The 21,767-nt window shown below is 50.0% G+C and overlaps 1 protein-coding gene across 1 annotated transcript in view; it reads right to left on the reverse strand.

Moving 5' to 3' along the window:
- The window catches only part of HTRA1 (HtrA serine peptidase 1), a 57,316-nt gene extending 36,624 nt beyond the window's left edge, over positions 1 to 20,692 (reverse strand). The window contains exon 1 of the mRNA XM_060033913.1: positions 20,134 to 20,692. Coding sequence (XP_059889896.1) covers positions 20,134 to 20,692 — 559 coding nt within the window. The remainder of the gene's footprint in view (positions 1 to 20,133) is intronic.
- Between the last annotated feature and the right edge of the window lie 1,075 nt (positions 20,693 to 21,767).

Raw genomic sequence — 21,767 nt, forward strand, 5'->3', positions numbered from 1 at the left:
GATGTTTTTTGACCCACCTCCTAGAGTAATGGAAATAAAAACAAAAATAAACAAATGGGGCCTAATGAAACTTAAAAGCTTTTGCACAGCAAAGGAAACTACAAACAGGACGAAAAGACAATCCTCAGAATGGGAGAAAGTATTTGCAAACGAATCAATCAACAAAGGATTAATCTCCAAAATATATAAACAGCTCATGCAGCTCAATATTAAAAAAAGAAACAACCCAATCCAAAAATGGGCAGAAGACCTAAATAGACATTTCTCCAAAGAAGACATACAGATGGCCAAGAGGCACATGAAAAGCTGCTCAACATCACTAATTATTAGAGAAATGCGAATCAAAAGTACAATGAGATATCACCTCACACCAGTTAGAATGGGCATCATCAGAAAATCTACAAACAACAAATGCTGGAGAGGGTGTGGAGAAAAGGGAACCCTCTTGCACTGTTGGTGGGAATGTAAATTGATACAGCCACTATGGAGAACAATATGGAGGTTCCTTAAAAAACTAAAAATAGAATTACCACATGACCCAGCAATCCCACTATATACTCAGAGAAAATCATAATTCAAAAAGACACATGCACCCCAAAGTTCATTGCAGCACTATTTGCAATAGCCAGGTCATGGAAGCAACCTAAATGCCCATCGACAGGCGAATGGATAAAGAAGTTGTGGTACATATATACAATGGAATATTACTCAGCCATAAAAAGGAACGAAATTGGGTCATTTGTAGAGACGTGGATGGATCTAGAGACTGTCATACAGAGTGAAGTAAGTCAGAAAGAGAAAAACAGATATCATATATTAATGCATATATGTGGGAGCTAGAAAAATGGTACAGATGAACTGGTTTGCAGGGCAGAAATAGAGACACAGATGTAGACAATAAACGTATGGACGCCAAGGGGGGAAAGTGGCGGAGGGGAGGGGGTGGTGTGGGATGAATTGGGAGATTGGGATTGACATGTATACACTGATGTGTATAAAACCGATGACTAATAAGAACCTACAGTATAAAAAAATAAATAAAATAAAATTCAAATAAATAAATAAATAAAAGAAAATTATAGACTAATATCCAGCATGAACACAGACTAAATGTGCTTAAATTTTTTAACAAATAGAATTCAGCAATATAAGAAAAAGGATACTATATCATGACCAGGTGGGGTTTATCCCAGGAAAGGATAAATAAGGTTGGTGTAACATCTGAAAACTAAATAGCGTAATTCACCAAATTAACATACTAAAAAAGAAAACCCAAGCGATCATCTCAATAGATGCAAAAGAAGATCTGACAAGATTGAACGTCCATTCATTATAAAAAATACTCAGCACACTAGAAATAGAAGAGAATTTCCTCAGTTTGATAAAAGGAATCAACAAAAAACCTAAAACTAACATCATACTTAACCGTGAAAGATTACATGCTTTCCCTCTAAAAATGAGAACAAGGCAAGGACATCTATTCTTACCACTTCTATTCAATATTTTATTGAGGTCCTAGACAGAATAATTAATTAGAAAAAGAAATTTAAAGGCATAGAGATTGGAAAGGAGACAGAAAGCTGTCTTTATTTGCAGATGACATAAGGGTCCACACAGAAAAAGAATCTATAAATATATTACGTAGAATAAGTGAGTTTATCAACATCACATGGTAACAGGTCAATATGCACAATCAATTGTATTTCTATGTATTAGCAGTAAACAATTGGAAACTGAAATTTTTAAAAATACCAATTATAACACACCATCAAAAATATTAAATACTTAGGAAAATGTTGAATAAAATATGTGCAAGACCTGTTCACTGGAAGCTACAAAACTGCTGAAATAAATTAAAGAAAACCTAAATAAATGGAGAGAGACATCATACATGTGGGTCAGAAGACTCCCTATTATTAAGCTATCAATTTTCCCAAAATTGATCTACAGATTCAACATACTCCCAGTGAAAACCCCAGCAGGAGTTTTTGTAGAAATTGATAAGCTATTTCTAAAATTTATGTGGAAAGCAAAGAACCTAGGATATCAAAATAATTCTCAAAAAGAGAAAATTGAATGACGTACTACGTGATTTTAAACAGAAAAATTGTGAATAACTAGGATTAGTAGAATGATGTCACAACATTTTACAAAGACAGATCTTTCCACTTCCCTAATAAATATTTATCATTCATAATTTTAAACACAACAAATGACCCATTAAGAGTAGCCATTTACTATAATTTTATGAGTTTTACAATTGCCAGATTCCCATCCAAAGATAATAATGATTCATCTTTCCCCTTTATAAACTACTAGTCATGCGCAAAACTCCACAAATGCTGCTTCCTTGGAACCATCATCTCTGGAGTTTTACAGATGATACTTCCTAACTACTTTCAACAACTTACTTACATGAGGAAAGAGAGACACAGTGTTGAAAAGTTTCAGTGATTATTATCAGAATCAGAATTAACAGACACTTCCATTATTAAGTGTTTACTGAAAAAAAGCCAGACAGTAAGTTAAGTACTGGACATACATGATCACACTGAAGAAAATTTGTTGCAGTGAAAATGAAAATCACAAGGGGACTACGAATCAAAGGACAGACTTTTACCTGTCTTTCTCTCAAAAGATTTAGCACACAATTGCACATGTGCTTTAAATACATCAAAATGTGTGTTTCATTCATCTTTAAGGCAAAAGTATCAGGTAAAGATGAGAGGTGAAGCAAGAAGAAAGAAGTCTTGCCGGTCCTAATGCATTTGTTCTCACTCTGCCCTGAACCACCCCTGAGTGCCATAGCAAACTCACAGGATATTTCACGTCTTCTGGGGAAACACAGCGATACTTGATATCTGTTGGACACCTTGAGAACGAGCTCTAGGCCATTCACGGTTTCAAAATCAGATTGCACTACGTTCTTTTGATGAGTCCATATTTTGCGAATTTGGATTTCTGGTGGTCTCTGTGATTAAAAGAAAGTACTGTACAAAAATCAATGTTGAACTGGAAATGGGTTGGCAGTGTCCAATCTGATTCCAAGATTTGAGAGGCTGTGTGGCTCCCAACAGGTGTGCAAAGATCATTTGTATTAATTTTGTAAGTAATTGTGGTTATTGAATAATGAAATTAAAATATCATTTTTCTTTTCTTTTTTCTTTTTTTGTCAAATGACTAATAGGTTACAAGGACACAAAAACTTATTAAGGTGTTGGGACCTAATTATAATACTTGATAAATGGAACTGTCAGATCCTTCTTTTGGCCTAGGTGCCATGAAAAATTACTGAGACATCAAGGGTGCCCACAAACCATGAAGCTTTGGGAACCTTGGCCAGGTCTCCTGGGCTCTCTCCAGTGGATAATCCTGAATCCCAGCACAGCTACAATAATCCAAAGCATAAGTGGATTTAGAGTGAAGGTAAACAAGGCTTTGCCCTAGAGCCGGCCCGCATTTGCCCTGCGAGGGCTCTAGCAAAGCATTCAGCTTTCCAAAGCAAACGCTTTTGGAAAATCTGTAGAAATGAAATATTTAAACTGCAGCTGGTTGAAACCATTGTCTCCTTCCCTCCGTCACACATCTCCTGTCCTGTCGGAGTGCTGTGGGCATTTGGGGATGTGGCTAAGAGGAAAGTAAAACTAGAGGGATCATTTTGCTTTGCGTTTAATTTATGTGCTTTGAAGTCACTTCTGGCTCTAGTTATCTATCCTGGGACAGAAATAGTTTCCAGGGGCATTCCTACTGCCATGCTGCCAGTGCCCCTACTGCAGCCACAGGTTGTACAGAGTACGGTGATCTGGCCTGGAAGTATGTGGGTCGCGGAGAAATATGCCAGAGGAAAGACTAAACTAACAATAATAGTAGTAATAATAATAATGACAATAAGAAGAAGAAATAATTCTATTCTCTTCAGAGGAAACATTACAAAATATGTCACATGAAAAGGCGATCAAAGAATCTACAGCCAAAAAATACGGGCGGGCGGCGGGGAGGAGTATTTTAAAGGTGAAAGTGGATCCGGTAGTTACTAACAACATCATGACAGTTTTCTGGGTTTTGTGGAGTTTGTAGAATTTGTCCACTTTAAAAAATTTTAATTTGTGGCGGTTTGTTTTCTGTCTAAATAAGGAATCCTTTCCATGCCTACTGCTGTATTCATAATTGTGAATTCTTTTTCTTAAGAGGGTGCCCCTTTCAGATCCCATAACACTGGACCTGCCAGGCGTAGGTGGGAGTACCAAATCTTGCCCAGGGGCCAGGCCTGGGTCCCACCCTCGTGGCTCCCTGACCCCCCAGAGCACGTGGCTGGCTCACAGTGTTAAGAGGGGGATGCCCGAGCCAGGCCAGCAGGACACCTCAGCTACACCTACAGGACACACCGCCTCTGCCAGCCAGGACTCTCAGTGACCGACAAGTCACCATGGCCAGTGTGCCATGGATACACTTGATTTTTAATTGTTTTTATATTGGAGTACAGTTGATTTACAACGTCGTGTTAGTTTCAGGTGTACAGCAAAGTGATTCAGTTATACATATCTATACATATCAACCTACATCTAAATCTATATATATCTGTTCTTTTTCAGATTCGTTTCCCTTATAGGGTATTACTGAATATTGAGTGTAGTTCCCTGGGCTATACAGTAGGTCCTTGTTGTTTATCTATTTTATACATAGTAGTGTGTATATGTTACTCCCAAACTCCTCATGTATCCCTCCCCCCAACCTTTCCCCTTTGGTAACCATAAGTTTGTTTCCACTGTAGGAGGACCAAGGCGGCCCTCCAGGGTGGCCCCCGCTCCACATCTGGCTACAGTTGGCCTAGAATTGGATCTGGACGCTCTGTCCCTCGGCCCCGTCCCTTGGTCCCTTGTCCCTTCTCCATGCGGAGCTGCCCACCCTCTCCCACCCCGGCTTAGCAGCTCAGGTTCACAAACCCAGAGTGTCCGAGGGAGACAGGAAGGCCAAGCTGGACTCCAACCTCAGAACATTCTTAGCAGGGTCAGCAAGGCTGGGTAAGGTCGCAAGGCTCCTTGTTAATGCCAGAGTGACCCCAGAGCAGACCTGGCCTCCAGTCCCGATTCTCTGCCCCTCACAGCTGTGTCGCTTCAGGCAGCGGCTCTGCCCGTCCAAGCCTCATTCTCCCCTCCTACAACATGGAGACAATACCACTACTCTGGGAGCTGGGAGTCCTGAATGAGAAAAGCACAAAAAGCACTAAACCCCATGCCCGTCTTGAGGCCACGAGCTGGGTTCTCACCTCCCAGTTCTCAGCCCTGCACTCCCCGGTGCATCTCAACACCTCCAAAAGGCTCCTCCCACACTTCTGAAACTTCTAAGAATCCCACTTCTACATTCTAATTCGGGCAGGTCTGGCCCATTTTCGGTGTCTTCCCTGAGTAAGTGCCACTTGGGGTGCATGAACTTACTGCAGGACCCCCAAGAACATCCCCATCTCCTGTCTCATCCACAACTCCCTCCATCACGTGGCTTTGAGTCCCCAGCTCTATCTCCCAAGATTCCTTAATGCACACTCTCCACTCCTGCAAACCTGCAGGGAGGATCTTACCTCCAGTCTACAGAGATGGGGAAACAAACGGAGGATCAGAGAAGTCAAGCACGATGCTCAAAGCTTCAGAGCTGGCGAGCGGCCATCTGTCTGGCTCCCCAGCTGGACTCTTTGCTCTGCCTCTGTGGCCTCCCTTCCAGGTCCCAGCCCTTTCACCCAGCCTCCAGTCCCCCGCAGCTCTTGCAGTTGTGGGGACACACTTCCCACTTCCAGGCCCGAGAGCTCAGAGCCAGGATTCAAGATGAACAACGCAACCTCCCCTTCCAGCAAGAACAATCGCGCTCTCCAAATTCTCAACAGAGTTGGTGAGCCGGGCTAATTGGGAAAACAAAACACAGTATATTCGAGGGAAAAGAAATAAATCCTCCTTTATTCAACGGGAACAGCATGTTCTCAAAAACCGTCCCACATTTAGGACCAGCTAGATAATTTGCAGAGCCCAGCGCAAAAGGAAAACGTGGAGGGCCCTTGTTCCAAAATTATTAAGAATTCCAAGCTGGTCACAGCAGGGCATTAAGCCAGGGGTGGGCTCCTCCTGAGGGGGTGGCACACCCATGAGGCTGGCCCTGCCTACTTTCCAAACTCATCTGTTTTAAAACCCAGAGTGCACATGAAGTACTGAGAAGCACCACACGTGCTCAGGACCTGATGGAGATGCTGCCCTAATCTGGCTGAGCCCAGGAGCCCACAGGCAGTCAGTCTATAGGAGCCGAGGAAACGTCCCATACGCTAGCGGGCAGACACCCCCCTCCTGTGATCTAAGATGCCTGGTACAGCTCACACTCCGTGAGGCAACCCGTGCGACCGCGGCAAGCCCCTCGTGCCGAAGGTTCCTCTCTTTAAAATAAGGAGGCTTAATCGGGTGGCTTCCAAGGTCCCTCTCGGCTCCACAGAGAAAGGGAAGAACTCACTTGTGATTTTTCACCTAATTTCTTCAACTTTAAACGCCAGCAAAGTCAGTCATACTTTAAAGACTACTAATCGTAGCAAGTCGACAAGATGCAGGGGAAAGGACAAAACGGGAAGAAAGCAGCTCGGCCAGAATGATGGCTGGATTCATCCAGGGTCTACTTGCCAAAGGACTGTGGCAGGCTGGTCAGGGCAGCCTCCCTCCTGCTCGGCCCCAGTCCCCCTGACACTTCCGGTCCAGCCCTCTCTTCCTTCCGTGTGTGGACCTGGGCATAAGTGACAAAAGAAATAACGTTCTTTTGAAGGCAAGGGCACATATGCAGTGTACAGAGGTTGGAAGTGAAAGCCAATGGAAAACATATTCGCATTTTCATTTGAAGGACCAGAAGAAGTAATGACCCCTGAGATGCCAGCTTGGACCCGCAACTGCTCTGAACTCAAAGTCCTACCCAAAAGCCTTGGGAAATTTCTCTTGGCCTCCAGCAGACACAGCCAGCCAGTCTCCCACAGGCTCAGAAACTGTAAATAAAGGAGCAAACACAGCAGGCTTCCAGTGGGGTGTCACGGAAACTTAAAATAGCCTTCGGGAATGGCTCAGTTGAGTAAGGGGTCTGGGACGCACTCCTCACCTGTCATCAGCCACCCTCCCACAGCCAAAGCACCCCGAGCAGGGGCTCCCCATGTGAGGTCCAGTCTCTGGAACCCCATCCTCCAAGGACCAGCCTAGATTCAGACCTAGAAACCAGTGATGCCTCAGAATGCACTGCCATGGGGGTGTATGCCGGAGGCTGTCCTCTTCTTCACCTTGAGAGGGTCCCAGGGTCACATCTGAGTATTTCTCTGTCCCTAGTATGGCGAGATTAAAAGTAACTACAAAGAGGCTACTTGCCTGGTAAATAAATCCAGGCCCAAATCCGGAGGGGACCGCCCCCCCCCAGGAGGAAATGGTTACACGTCCGGCACATCATCCGCGTGGGCCCAGGGGTCTGTTCTCACCGGGCCCATTCCACTCACTGTTCGGCACCTTTACCTAGAGGCCAAGTGGAGCCCGGTGAGGCTGGGGTGTGGGAGTAGGGGGATGGGAACGCTGGGCACCACACTGCCCTGAGCCAAAGGTCCCTCTCCTTCTGCTGGGGATGAAACAGCAGAGAGAATGAGGGCTGCAGGCCAAGGCCAGCGGATGGGGAGGCCAGCCGCGGGCACCACGGAAAGAGAGATGCTGGAAGACTGAGCTTCACCCTGAACAGCGGGCCCTGCCACGACTTTTGATGGCAGGATTGGAAGGTGGCCTCCACAACTCTGGCCAAGCGCGGGCACCCGAGGCCCGAGTAAGACACCTGTGCCAGGTGTGTAGGCGCGTGGAGACAGGGCCAGGAAGCGGGCGTTTCAGTAACCCGACACCTCGCAGCTAGGAGGGGGGCTGGTCCACATCCAGGGAAGGCAGCAGGATGCCTTTTCACTAAGAAAGGCTCCTTTGTGAGGTTGCATGATGAATTCGAGAATCACCTTGAGGGGCACAGGAGGAGGAGGCCAGACCAGCTGAGGGGGAGACAGAGATCAGGCGGGCTGCAGTTAAAGGAGCCGGGACAGCAGAGAAACCCAGAATGCTTCCTCTTCTGCCGAACTTTGACTGCTTTCTCCCTGAGGGTCAGGAGACAAATCAATTTAAACAGGTCCCTAATGGCTAAGGATGCATGAAGTGCAAAGGGGACGGGGCCTCCTTTTTGCAAGAGTGGTTGCCTGGGGGAGAAAAAAAAAAAAAGCGTAACTCAGTGACCGCAGCAGAGATGCCCTGCAAGACTCATCTTCTCCATGCTTTCAGTTTGAGTGACTGGATTCTGTCCGTCCCCCTCCATTAAATTCCAAGGAAAACCTGTCAGCCACGGCTCCAACCCAGAGTCTGGCCCAACGCTGGTCTGGAGCGTGGAGACAGCAGAAACAGAAGCGAGACCTTGCACATTCCAGGAAACCAGACCCCCATTCTAATCGGTGCTGCGGCTGCAGATTCCAGGGCAGAGGGGCCCGTGCAGCTAGGTTTCTCTGAACCCTGCAGGGAAAACGCTCAGGAGAGAGAGGCATCACTTGGCTGTGATCAAGGCAGCCGGCTGACGTCTACAATCACCTTAAAGTCCTGTACCTCTCAGGGCCACCGTCTGCAAATCTAAGTGAGACAGATCGAAACAGAAAAGACACAGCTTTGGAATCAAGCTTCCCACAGCCAAGGGCCCTCAGCCCTATTTTTGTCAAAAGAAACTGAATTCGCAGGTAGCAACTGTTATTTTTTTTTAAGATGCATAATTGGATGATGGACCACTACACTCTCTGTCTTTTGCAGACAAATGAAGAAGTAAAATTCAGGAGAGTTACGTGTGACCCATTTCTCTGCTCCTAATGAATAAAGGAGGCAGAGGGGGGAGGAGCCCGGGAGCCTGGCCTCAATTTCCAGCCCACACCGGCACTTCCAAGGCCCGGCAGCCCCTGGCTTTCCGGCGCGGTCTCTCAGACGGCTCAGAGCAGGAAAAGCTCGCCTGATGCCAGACCTCAGACTGCAAACCCGTCCCCCATATCCATGGGCCCTGAGCGAGTGACTGTTTGCAGGGGCTGGGACCAGGCTGCTGCCGGTGATGCTGGAAAAGACTCGGCAGGTGAAGTGAAGGGGGAGAAAGGCGACCCGAACACATCTAAGCAGCCTCTCTGGAGGAGGAACGGCTTTCGGGGGGCACCCGGCCAGCTGGCCGTCAGTCATACGCACGGCCCAGTTCTCTGCAGCTTCGGCTCTACTGGTAAAAGATGCCTTTTCCAGAACAATGCGTCTATGTCTAAAGGTGCCTGTCATTGATAACCGCTTTTCAGTCTCGCTGGCAAAAAAAAAAAAAAAAAGGCCTGGCTTGCATCCTCATGGTGAATGCTTGGGTTTGCTGGGTATTGTTGCCTTTAATCGTTGTTTTCTGACCTGTCGGATGTTAGGAAAATAGCCAGAAAAAGAAGTTTCCCATCAGCTCCACCGCACGATTTCTTTTTTCAGAAGTCTCCCGAATGATGCGTCTATCATCATCTTTGGGGAAACAGCTGACTGCTCCGCTCACAAAAACACCATTAACTTTCCTCCTGATTAGCACCTGGCTCCCGTCCTGACCGCCCCAGATTTCTCAGCTGGGTTCCCTTCCCGCTCCAGCTCCTTCCTCCCGGTTGTTGTGTCTGAAGTGGCCAAGCCAGCGCAGGCTCCCGAAGCCTCCAGCTGCGAGCAGCGGGCTGGGCGGTGACGGGTCCATTTATTAAGGGTCTGGGACACACTCCTGAGCTGTCAGCAGCCACCCTCCTGTAGCCCCTGGTCCGGGAGGGTGGGCCTGGGGCTTGGGAAAGGAGAAGCGGGGATGTGATGGTGAAGCAAGGCCCTCCGTCCAGGAAGGGCACAGTTCTTCCTGAGAGGTACCCCCTGCCCGTTTGCTGATGAGCGTTGTCTTCGAGGTGTGAGGAGGGTAACTTGTAAAACTGAGACAAAAGTCAGAAGGAATCTTTGGCTCAAGCGAGAAGTAAAGACCCAAGACAAGCCACTTCCCCTCTCTGGGTCTCAGTTACCTCATCAGTAAGACGAGGGGCAGACTAGACCATTTCCAACATCATTTCCAGCTCCAAAAAAATATCATATGATCTAATAAATCTGAAAAGTGCACTTCCTGATCTTTTCCTTTCAGTATGTAATTCCCATCCTTATGGAATATTCTTATTTTCCAGGCTGGCTTCCTGCATCCTGTGCTCCAGTTTCTTCTGAGCCATCTGAGCCGTCTAGTCACTGTCAAGGTGACTTCTGGGGCTGGGATTAGGATTTCCCCAACAGGAAGAGGAGATAAAATAAAAGCCTGGCCTTACTACATTCACACAACAGAATATTATTGGATCATAAAACGGAATGAAGCATGGACACACGCAACATGGATGAACCTTGAAAACATTACGGTCAGTGAAAGAAGCCAGTTACAAAGGACCACAAATGTATGATTCCATTTATATGAAATGTCCCATGTCCAGAATAGGGAACTTCATAGAGACAGAAAGAGATCAGTGGTTGCCTAGGGCAGAAAGGAAGTATGCGGTGACTGCTAACCGGTACCGGGCTGCTTTCTGAAGTGAGGAAAGTATTCTAGAATTGCACAGTGATGATAGTTGCACTACTCTGTAAGTATATAAAAACTCTGATCTATCCGCTTTAAAAGGGTGAATTTTATGGTATGTGAATAATATCTCAATAGAACAGCGTTAAAAAAAAAAGAAAAAAGTCACTGTTTCTTTTTACTTCTTTAATGCGGCTACTAGAGAATTGCATTTTATGTATGACGCTCCAGTTGTATTTCGGTCTATGTGTAACCAAACAATCGAATAAACATATTGCTCACTTTTCCAAACAAGCACAAACAGTCTGGCCTCCTCCTGCATCCTGGACAGAGCTGGCATCCGGGAGGCTGAGTGCAGAGAGCCGTGGGCTGGGCGTCCAGAAACTCAGAGTCTCTGTCACAGCCTGGCTTGTGACCTCGGGCTTTCACATCCCCTCAATGGTCCTGGCCCCTCAATGAAAACACAAGTGTTGGACCAGATGACCTGACGACCACACAATCCCCCTTCCAGTCTGTAATCACAACTCCATCCGCAGGTAAAATCAAACTTTAAAAGTTCTCATTCTACCCCAAACATTGCATATCTCCTAAAAGCAGTCAATCTGGGAATAAAAATCACTTCAAGACAGACCAGGTCATTTACTGACTGAGCAGAGTGACCGTTTTGGTACCATCCTATTCCATGTATCTTGAAGGATTTCTTTCAGGAGAATTTCTTCTTGGCTTCTTCTGCCCCAGCTGTCAGTGACTTAGGAGGTGGGTAACTCTATAGCTGAAGGCAACGGATATGGGTACAACCCCCTGGAAAATAATTTGGCAACCACCTGGAAAAAAATTTATGGCCCGTGGCATACACCAAGGGCCATAAAAGAAACTTAACCTTCCATCCAGTCATTGCACTTCTTAGTATCTATCCCAGAAGAATAACCCTAGATTCAGAAATAACCATGAACACAAAAATGTTTGTTTTGGGGCAAACGTGGCCCAAATGGACACAAAGAAGGACTAGTTAACCAAATGGTGGTAATGCTGGGGACAGAAATGATGAAGCTGCTGGAATAATGGTGGAATCCTGAATCTTTTTTCTTTTATTTGTGATGTGATTAAAGTGTATTTATAACTTTCAAACACTGGCATAGTGCAGTATGCCATCAAACGTATAAATGCATTTCCCATGACGTCTAAACAGTACGGTGAAAAGAGATTCAAAAGAGTCTTTACGCTGAGAGAGGAAAATCAGGCCACAGCTTAAAAGACATTGAAGCATCTCAGCCCTGGTTTATCTGGTGTGCCCACCACTATATTTATACTAATTTTTTTCTTTTTAGCAAGAGCACTGTAATTATGGTTCAAGGGCATTAATAGGTGCTTAGAACTCTTGGGAGGAGAAGTCAGTCATTATACGGATAGCTTTTTGTCATCTTCCAACCCAAGGAGCTTATTTTTGGCGGGGGTGGGGGAGGAGTTTTCTTTAGCATCATTTTGTAATGGGAGACTAAGTGAAAGCACCCACTGTTTCTGCCTCATGGGAATCGTGTGCATGGACCCCAGCCTCTCCCAAATAACCCCCTGCTTTAGCAGGAAGGTACAGCTGAGGAGGGAAGGGCTCAAGGGCTCTACCTTGGGCCTCAGGATGGAGCCCACACTGACCCACCATCCTCCTGCCCCGATGAGCTAAGCAGCTTGTGAGAGTCGTGTTCCCTTTGGGTGCCTCTCTCTGAAGTGAAGGGTTGGGTTATGGGACCTGCGAGAACCTTCCACACTCAGATTTTGTGCACTGGGATTCTGTCCACAGCCAACTGGTGTCTTTGGCCAGTCAACAGCGTCTCTGCGAGGGCAGAAGTGTCCTTGTCCACAAAATCCCAGAAAACATGAAAATGGAGAGTTGATGTGGTTAGAGATGGGTTGTGGAAGGTGAGGGCACAGCTGTATTTTTCAGAGGATGAAGAACTATATGGCTGACCAACGGTGAGCGTTCCAAGAGAAGAGCCTTGGATGAGAGTGTTCTAGGACCCCACAGACAGAAAGGGATCAGTGCGCATGGGGCCTTTCTAGATGGTCTCAAACTCTTGCCCTTCCTCCTATGCCTTCTGTGCTATTATCAGACTTCTCCTCCTGGGTTTTTTCCAATGAGGGCTGAACCACATTGGGCTACATTTTCCAGAGCCAAAAAGGTCAAATTGGTGGAGAAATGTCAAACTAGGACCTAAGAAACCCCAACTCAGGCCATTTCTTGACCAGTAAATGTTCAATAGAAACTTAGCCTGAAAACTCAGCATGCGGACCACAGGCTCCCTGGTAAAGAGCACACGCTCTCTGTGGTGGAGACACAGAGATGGTTGTGTGGTCAGAACCCAGGTTTCCACAAACTGGGAGCCCGTAAAGGAGACAGCAGTTCAGGGCTCCAGAGTAGACTCCAGAGACATCAACATCCATCTTCCAGGAACTGATAGACCAAGCAGGCAGAAAATCAGTAGGATATAGTTGACCTTATCAATCCACTAGACCTAATTGATGTTTATGAAACACTCCACCCAACAACAGCAGATGATTCTGCTGTTCACATGGAACATTCACCAAGAGAGACCGCATCCTTGACCAGAAAACACATCCTAACAAATTTAAAAGACAAAAAAGAAAGAAGAAGAGAAATCACACAAAGCACGATCCTAGACCACAGTGAAACTGAGCTAGAAATCAACAGAGGCGAGCTGGAAAGCCCGCAAGTATCTGTGATTAAGGAACACGCTTCTAAGTAACACCTGGGTCAAAGACATCTCAAGAATAATCTTGGAGTGAGGCAGACTTGGGTTCAAATCCTGGCTCTACCTCCCTCTACTGGGTAGCCTTGGACAATTATCAGTCACTTCCTGGAGCCTCATCTCTTCCCAGCTGGAGAACGGAACGAGGCCCCTCCCTCCCTGGGTGACGGTGAGGGAAGCACGAGTTTGGCCCATAACACAAAGAGCACAGTGCCCAGCTCCCAGAAAGCACCCAGTGGTGGTAGCTCTTCTGGTCACTGTTCTGCCCACTGATGCTTCCTACCACCTGGCTGTCCTGGAGAACACTGTCCCTGTCCCCCCATCCCCCAGGCGAGCTCACCCTCTGCCAGAGAAAAGCAGACGTGACTGCTGAACGTTGAGCCTTCCCTCCTCTGCATCCAGTTGGCAGCCATCGGCCGGGACAACCCCAACTGGCAGAACCCTCTGTGTCCATCCATCCCCCCCCCCCCCCGAGCAGGGGTGCCGCTTGGAATACTGGCACCGAAGAGACAGCGCCCCTAGCCCTGGGGTGTGAGATGGCTCACCTGTTGGACGATCTAGTAAAATCTCGCCCGAGCCTATGTGGAAGGGAAGCCTACCACGAATCGCACCAAACTCTCAGAAAAAAATGAAAAAATAAAACAGTTTATCAGGCAGACAGGCCTGCCGTCTTCTCCTTGAGATCTGATTGCACAACTAATGAAAAAGATGTTTCCTGAGGTTTGAAAATATTGCACAAGGCTCTGACTCATTAAGACAGAGCTTATTCAAATTTGAAAATTATTGAAAATTCCAGCCACAACAATACGCCCTCTGAAACCACCATGTGCCCGAGGAGGCACGATGATCTCCTGGTGAGGGACCAGCTGCTGTCACATGACGCTGTGGAGGACTGCTATTACAGAACACACTGACTTGACAATTCGTCCTAGGAATCGAAAATAATAGGGTATCTGTGGGCTCCCAAACTCTTTTTTTTCCTTAAGATGTGACAAGTCTTTCCTTGTGAGGAATTCCCAAAACATGGAAAACAAAGTAAGCGTCCTTCAGGAAGGTCTTGGGGCTGCTATACACTGCTCTCTCCTGGGCGTCACATACTCTAAGGAAGGTTAATGAGATGACATTTGTGAAATCCCAGGTATTCCAGGCATGCAGCTCTTCATTCAAGAGAAGTCGCACACTTCTCAGATGGTACGGACAACGCCTGGGGGTTTCAGAGGGTGACGACGGGCAACGTGGTGTCTGAGTCTCTCTGCCCAGAGAAGCTTTTCTAACATATTTGTTGGCAAACCCCAAGTCAGCCTCCAGGACACAGGTCCCGCATCACCCTCCTTCTCTGTGACGCCTTCTTTAAGCCACTCACGCACCTTATCCCCAGGGAGACATCATTATAGTGCTTCCTCTACTGAGCGGACTCCTTGACGATGATGACGATGATGATGCTAATTATTATTACAGCTAACACTGATCCAGTTCTAGTAATGCACTGGGCACAGTTCTAAGCACTAAGTTCATATAATGAGGTGTTTCCATCTTTCAACAAACCTATGACATAGGTATGTATGCACCATTATTTTTATAATGATTTTACTGATGAGGAAACTGAAACTTAGAGAGTTTAAGTCACATACGAGAAGTCATCCCTTTACAAAGTGGTGATCTGACTCCTTAAGCCGGGTGTGATATGACCTACTACGAACTTCTTGAGATCACGGGCTACCCAGCCTTTCTCACCTCTGATTCTTTCTATCTGGACCTTCTAAGTACACAGAAGGTGTTCAATAAATGCTCTGAATGAACTTAGAAATAGAACTCATGGCACTAATTCCAAAAGCTGAACTCTGCCCTTCCAGCGGCAACAGACATGCCTCTTCAACGGGAACCATTTGGGATGGCTACACTCTTCTCATTTTCTCTGCTGACATTAATTTTCTCTCTTTTTGTTAACGGCAGAGAAGATGGGGAAGGAAGGAGAAAGGGCTCAGGAGGGATCTCACTCCAGAGGACACATGCAGCCCAGCCTCGGAGCCCCTGGGAAACAGCAAGGGTCACCGGGTTCAGTGGAGCTCACCTCCTGGGGCTGGACATGCCACCGCAGTGGTCACCTGGGGACCTGCAGCAGACAGCACAAAGCTGCAGTACGAGGCAACCAGACCCAAGTGGGCCACAGGCATTCAACCCGAACCCTGGCTTTAACCATCGATAACTTAAGAAAAAGAAATAACTCTTAAAGAAGCCAGCCCAGGCTTTAAAACAAGGATGAGGTTACCACAATTCTTCAGAGACTAGCTTTCTTACAAGAATCACACACCATTCCAGCTGGAAGAGCCCTCAGAGATCACCTGGTCCAATCCCCTCACTGTTGAGGCTCTGAAGGTTCGGGGGCCGGTCACCTGGTCAGGTAACAGCCTAGGCAGGGTCAGAGGCAGTCTCAGCCTGTCAGTCCCTCCACCCCAGCTGGCCTCACCCTCTGCCAAGCTTGATTTCTTCTTCAAATTAAGCCTTACCATCACTATTTATTCACTTGAAATATAAGCTCATGGAAAGTCTGATTTCTCAATCCAAGGCACGGAACGGCGTCCAGGATCACACAACTCCAAATGCACTCAGGATCCAGCCCTGCAGTCCCGAGGCCGTCGGCCGTCTGACCACAGTTAGCTCATGGTCCCCGCCATAATCACTTACTGAATGCAGTTATTTTAAGTGCTAATGCAATCTATTTACAGCTCCTCCGGATGGAACGGAGTTACTCAGACGCTTGGCTTCTATACACTTGGCTTACTAATTTTATGAAACCTTAATATTTTAACTCTTTAGCAAAACCAACTGAGAACAAAAGAAGATAACCAACCAGAGTGAGCAAAGCCTTATAAACTATTCAAAAGGCATCTAAGCCAGTGGTGGTTCCTCGCCAGGAATGCAGGGCCGGCCCGCACCTTCAGAAGCCCTCCCTTGTCAGGCCTGGGGTGAGACCAGGACGAGGAGTTCCTGGGCTCGGGGCTGCTGGGGTTTTTTTGGGTGGGGCGGGTCGCTTTCCTGGAGAGTGTACTAGGAGGAGAAAAGGACTAGACTTCTGATGCTTGAGGAGTCTTTTTCAGGCCTCTTTTCTGGCTTCCTGTCCTTTTTTTGGCAGAAATCTGCTACACATCCTGGCTAGTTTTTTGCAGCGTCTGGGAATCCGGAGGAGCCTTTCTCTGCCCAAGAGCAGTCTGGGGCCTGGGGCTCTGGTTTGGATGGATCTCTGCTACAGCTGCTTCTGCTTTTTGGCTTTTTTTCCAGCAAGGGCTGCCTTCATGGCAACTGGGGGCAACCATGTCCTCAGACTCCTGTGCCTGCGGAGCGAGCACTGTGACGTGGCCTTTGTTTCTGTTTCAGCTCAAGGCCATGGCCATCTGGAGCTCTGTTTATTCCAGCTATTAGCTTCGGCTTAGCTGGGGTTGGCTTATAATCTCGGTTTCTCTGTCAACAGCACAGAGTGCTTATGAATGGGCTGTGGACCAGATGCACGGGTTCAAGTCCTGGGCAAGGTACTGTTCTGTGACTCTGTCTCCCAGCTGTAACCTGGGGAGGATTACAGCACGCCCCTTATAGGGTTGCTAGGAGGATCAAATGGGTTAACGCAGGCCTGGCACAGAATAAGCACGAAGTATATGTTAGCCCTTATTATCAGACTATTAGTAATTGCAATTCCTTTCTTTTTTCGTAATCCCCTGACCAGTATAGAGTTTTTGCTTGAAGCTAATCCAAACTGCCCCTGGTGGAAGACGACAGCTCTTTTGATCTCTGGTATAACTGGACACTTTCCCATCCAAACCCTGACAGCAGCATTGATTTCTGAATAGATGATTTGCCTTCATTTCCAGAACCATGATTAGAGACCCCCTCTGGAGTCTTTGTGAAACAGCTTACAAATAAAAGTGCTTTCTTTCGAATGGTGGCTCATTCCGCCATCCAAAGATCCACTGTGGCTCCCAAACGCTGCGCGCCAGCCTGTCCTACCTCCCTTGCCCTCGCTCTCCGCTCCAGACAAACCCTCTTCGCGATCTCGTGAATCGGGGAGCCGATCCTTCCCCTCGTCCTCGCACGCTCGCTCCAACTCCAGGCCTCCCGTACGACAGCGCCTCCTCCAAAAGGCCTCGCAGGGGCACTCCAGCTAACAGTGCTCCTGCCAAGGCTCACAGCTGGAGCAGGCGGCCAACGCACAGCATTTAACAATGACGTCAGGTGACCTGCTTGTGGGCAGGGCTTCAACTGAATGAAGTCTTGGCTCCCAGGCTCCTGTCCTCAGAGGTACCTCCAGGAAGTCAAGGGCGGAATGCTAGATGGGGGGAGAAGGGCGGCAAAAGTGAAACCTTCCGTTGAGGAAAGACTGGGTTATCGTGTATCTCCAGCACTTCTGGTTTCTTCCTTCGTTCATTTATTCATTCAACATCCCCCCACGCATCTGCCAGGTGCCTCCTATGTGCCAGGCAGACACACACACACACACACACACACACACACACACACAAACAGTGCCGGATGCACCGTAGAGCTCAGTAAATATTTGCAGAAAGAAAGGACAGAGGAGAACAGCTCTGCACCCTCGTCTCTCCCTCCTTTCTGGGCCACCACGCTCATCCTTCCGTGGCTGTCCCCTCGCTGGTTCTCCTGGGAGCCCGCTGTGGGCCTGACAGCCAGTGGGAGAGGACCTGTTTCCCTCCACACACACGGTGACTATTAATGACCTGAAACTTACTCAGTGACTCCACCTTACTGGCAGTAAATTCGGTGCTTGAATACTGCCAGTTACTCAGGACCCTGTGCAGCTCGACTACAAACAGTAACAGCTAGCTTGTTTTTGACAAAAACACACAACGTGCTTTTTTTATAGTCATCACCTCACACCCAAACTACTGATTGCACTAGCCCGAACTCCGTGCCCTGGCGTGTTTGGCATTCTACTGCTAGCTTTGTCCTACCCAGGTATTTTTGGTTATTGTTTGGTTTTTTTGTTTTGAGCTGCCCTGGCTCAAGAACATCTGAGAACACTTTGGCCCTGGGGCTCTGCACCACCAGCCTGGGTCACCCCTGATGCCCCCCACCCCAAGCAGCCCCAGCCACACCAATCTGTTCACCAAGCAATACCTGGCTCAGCCTGACCCCCGCACTCCACGTGGGATGCACTTCGGGCCCTCCCCAAACTTCCTTTACCCAGCCTGACCTCCCTTCCCCAGGCTTGGGGCTAAACACTGGGCTGCTTCTGAGTAAGGCTGTCCGGGTTCAAATTCCAGCTGAGTGGCCTTGGGCAAGTAGTTCCACCTCAGTTCCCCCACCTGTAAAATGGGAATGACAGCAAAGGCTCCCTCCTCTCGAGGCTGTGAAGGCCGAGTGCAGTCACACGTGTAACACACCAGGCACACGGACTGGGGCACAGAGTGGGCACTCAATACGCACGCGTTGTCATGCCCATACCTCAGACTCAGCAGGTTCACTTCTCTCGGGAATATCGCTCCTCCACCCTCTAATCAGGCTGTTTCCTGAGCGCGGAGGCTGGCTCCCTGCTCCCGTGCTGGCAGAACACACAATCTCCGTTTCACCTACACTGCTGTGGCACCTTCCTCTCTGTGTCGGCCAACCTGTGCCAGGCCCTAGTGCTGGACGGTTTTCCTACAATGAAAACCTAGAGCAGCCCCTTGCGCTGGGCTCCCCTCTTTCCCTTTCCACGCACTGCCCGCGGCGAAGAGGCACCGTGTGGCTGCAACAAAGTGCACTGCCAAGCAGAGCTGGCCCGTCCCCACACCGCCGGATTGGCCGGAGCTGAACTCCGTATTGTTTTTCCACATGGTCTCTCTGACTGGAGACGAGAAGCATCCCTCTGGAAGGTCCCGCGAGAGAGTTAGACGATTGCTCCACCCTTTGCCCCATCACCATCACCTCCCCTGCCAGGATGGGTCTCGCTGATAGAGAAAAGATGCTTAAGGAGGGAGAGGATATCCTTCTCCCTCATCCCTAACCCTCTCCCCTCACCCCTGCGTCTGCATATTTTGTGATCCAAAACTACATTCAGCTTGTTCAAAAAGAACCACTTTCATTTTTGTAGGGTTGGCTCAAAACACGGGAAGCAAGGCGGCAGCAACGCCGCTGCACCGCCTAAACTGGTGCCTGGCCAGGGCGGCGAGTGGGGGGGGAGGGGGCGGGGAGGTCACCTAGGGAAACTGGGGAGCCTGACGGGCAACACCGTCCCTTTCAAATAAAAAGGCAATGTTTTCAACGACAGTATCCGAAATAAAAATGAATGCATGGTTAATTTTAAAGGGCGGGGGGGGGGGCAGATGCAGAGAAAGAAGGGAAAGCTACGGAAATTAGACCCGGTCCCAAAGCCTCAGACTCACGCAGCACACGGCACTTTTTTCAGCCCCGAACTTCTCAACTCTCTTTATGCCCACATTCCTGTCTTGTTTGTCCCCCAGGCCCTGGCGCGGTGCGGCTCCCCGCGGGGCACCCAGCAGCCGGCCAGCGGGCGGGATGCCCCGTCACCCTGGCTCCGGGCTTCTGGACAGAGCACGTCCAGGACCCGCCGCGCGCGGAACAGACCCTGGGCTAGGCGCAAAGCTCGGTTCCGACAGAGCCCGCGCAACGCTGCCCCCGCCGGGGCGGGTGCCCGCCTCTCCCGGCCAGTGGGCGCCCGGAATACCCCGCTAAGCTTCGCTGCCCCTCTGCCGGCCCGTCCGTCCCGCGGGGGCAGGTCGGGGCCGGGAGGCGGAGAGCGGGGAGCTCCCCGAAGCGCAGGTACCTTGGCCGCAGGCGCCGCGCTGCAGGACGATGACCGGCGGCCGGTGCAGCCTCTCAGAGCGGCGGCTGGCGGCGCGCAGCCGGCACAGGTTGGCGTAGGTGGTGGCGTCGCTGCCGCACACCGGCTCGCTGCTGGTGCACACGCAGAGGCCTGCCTGCGCGCGCCGCCGCACCGTGGCCGAGGCGGGCACGCCGAAGGGCACCACGCACTGCAGCCCTTCGCCGCACGGGCCCTCCTGCAGGCCGCACTCGGCCCCCTCGGGCGCGCCGCACACCTCGCAGCAGCCGCACGCGTCGCGGACGCGGCCGCCCTCGCAGTGTGCCGGCGGCGGAGCGCAGCGCGCGGGCTCGCAGCGCTCGGGACACCCGGCTGCGCCTGGCGCCGCGAGCAGCAGCAGCAGCAGCAGCAGCGGCGGGAAGAACGGGGCGCGCGGGGGCTGCATGGCGGCTCCGACGGCGGCGGCCGGTTGAGCGAGGGCAGGAGTGCGGCGCCGGGGAGAGCGCGGGAGGGACTCGGGGCCAGCGGGCGCGAGCGCGCGCGGCCGCGCGGCCCAGCCCATTGGCCTCGCGGCGGTGACGAGCTGCCTTGGGGACGGGCATTGCGCCCGGGAGGGGGGCCGGCCGGATGGCGGGAGGGCGGGCGGGCTGCTGGACCGGGGACCGCCCGCGGCGGGGGCAGGGCGGGCGCGCCGGGGCACGGCGGGGCTCGTGGGCGCGGGCGGGGCGGCTCGCGGGTGGGCCCGCCGGCTCGCGGGGCTTCGTTTCCCGGTCTCCGCTTCCCATGTATCCGCCTCTTGCGGCTTCTCTCGCCGCGATTCGCGACCTTAAAACTAAAAAGAGGCTCTGCACGGGGGAACCTGCGGTTGGCCGGCGCGCGAGCGCCCGGGAAAGTTCCCGCAAATTGCAGAGTTGGGGACCCGCCCGGCCTCGGGAGGGGCCGTTGCCCAGACCCCGGGCGGTGGCACCGCCTGCCCCGGTCACGCGCTCTAGAGGAGGAGGACGAGCACCACTCTGGTGGAACTGACCCCTGTGCTCGGCACGCGCGACCGGAACCGTGGACCCTGTGCAGCCCTACGAAGAAGGCGGGGCTCGCGGGGCTGGCAGAAAGCCAGCGCCCAGATCCACGGTTAAGTGAAAAAAGCAAAGCGCATAAGTAATTAGAATATAATCGTTCGAGTCAGATTCTTTTCAAAAGTTGTTATGGGCAGGATGCGTGCTTGTACATGCACAGAATAGCTCCTGAAGGAGAAGCGAGAAGCTGCGAACGCGCGGGGTGGGGGGAGTCTTGGGTGGGAGAGAGGCTTTGTACTGTTTGAATTTTTCACCACATGCGTGATTCTCTCAAAACGTTGTTATTAAATAAAAGAGCTCGCCTTTGATCTTCCACTTGAGAGTCTTCGGTGAGCCATTTGGGACAGACGCCAGTCTAGGCGTCGTCAGGAGGAGCAGGGACGACCCTGAGGTGGGTCTCCGTGCCCTGGCGGTGCCAGGCCGGCAGGTGGGCAGAGCTTGAGCCGGAGGACCCTGTAAGAGGCGGCCTCACGCAGCCCTGGGTCCGGCCAGCCGGGCAGAGGCTCCCAAGGGCGGGTGGGCACGGGCCTGAGATGACCGGCCTTAGGGGGCTTAGCGACTTTT

The sequence above is a fragment of the Delphinus delphis genome, chromosome 16, assembly GCF_949987515.2.
Source record: "Delphinus delphis chromosome 16, mDelDel1.2, whole genome shotgun sequence".
Classification (NCBI taxonomy): Eukaryota; Metazoa; Chordata; class Mammalia; order Artiodactyla; family Delphinidae; genus Delphinus; species Delphinus delphis.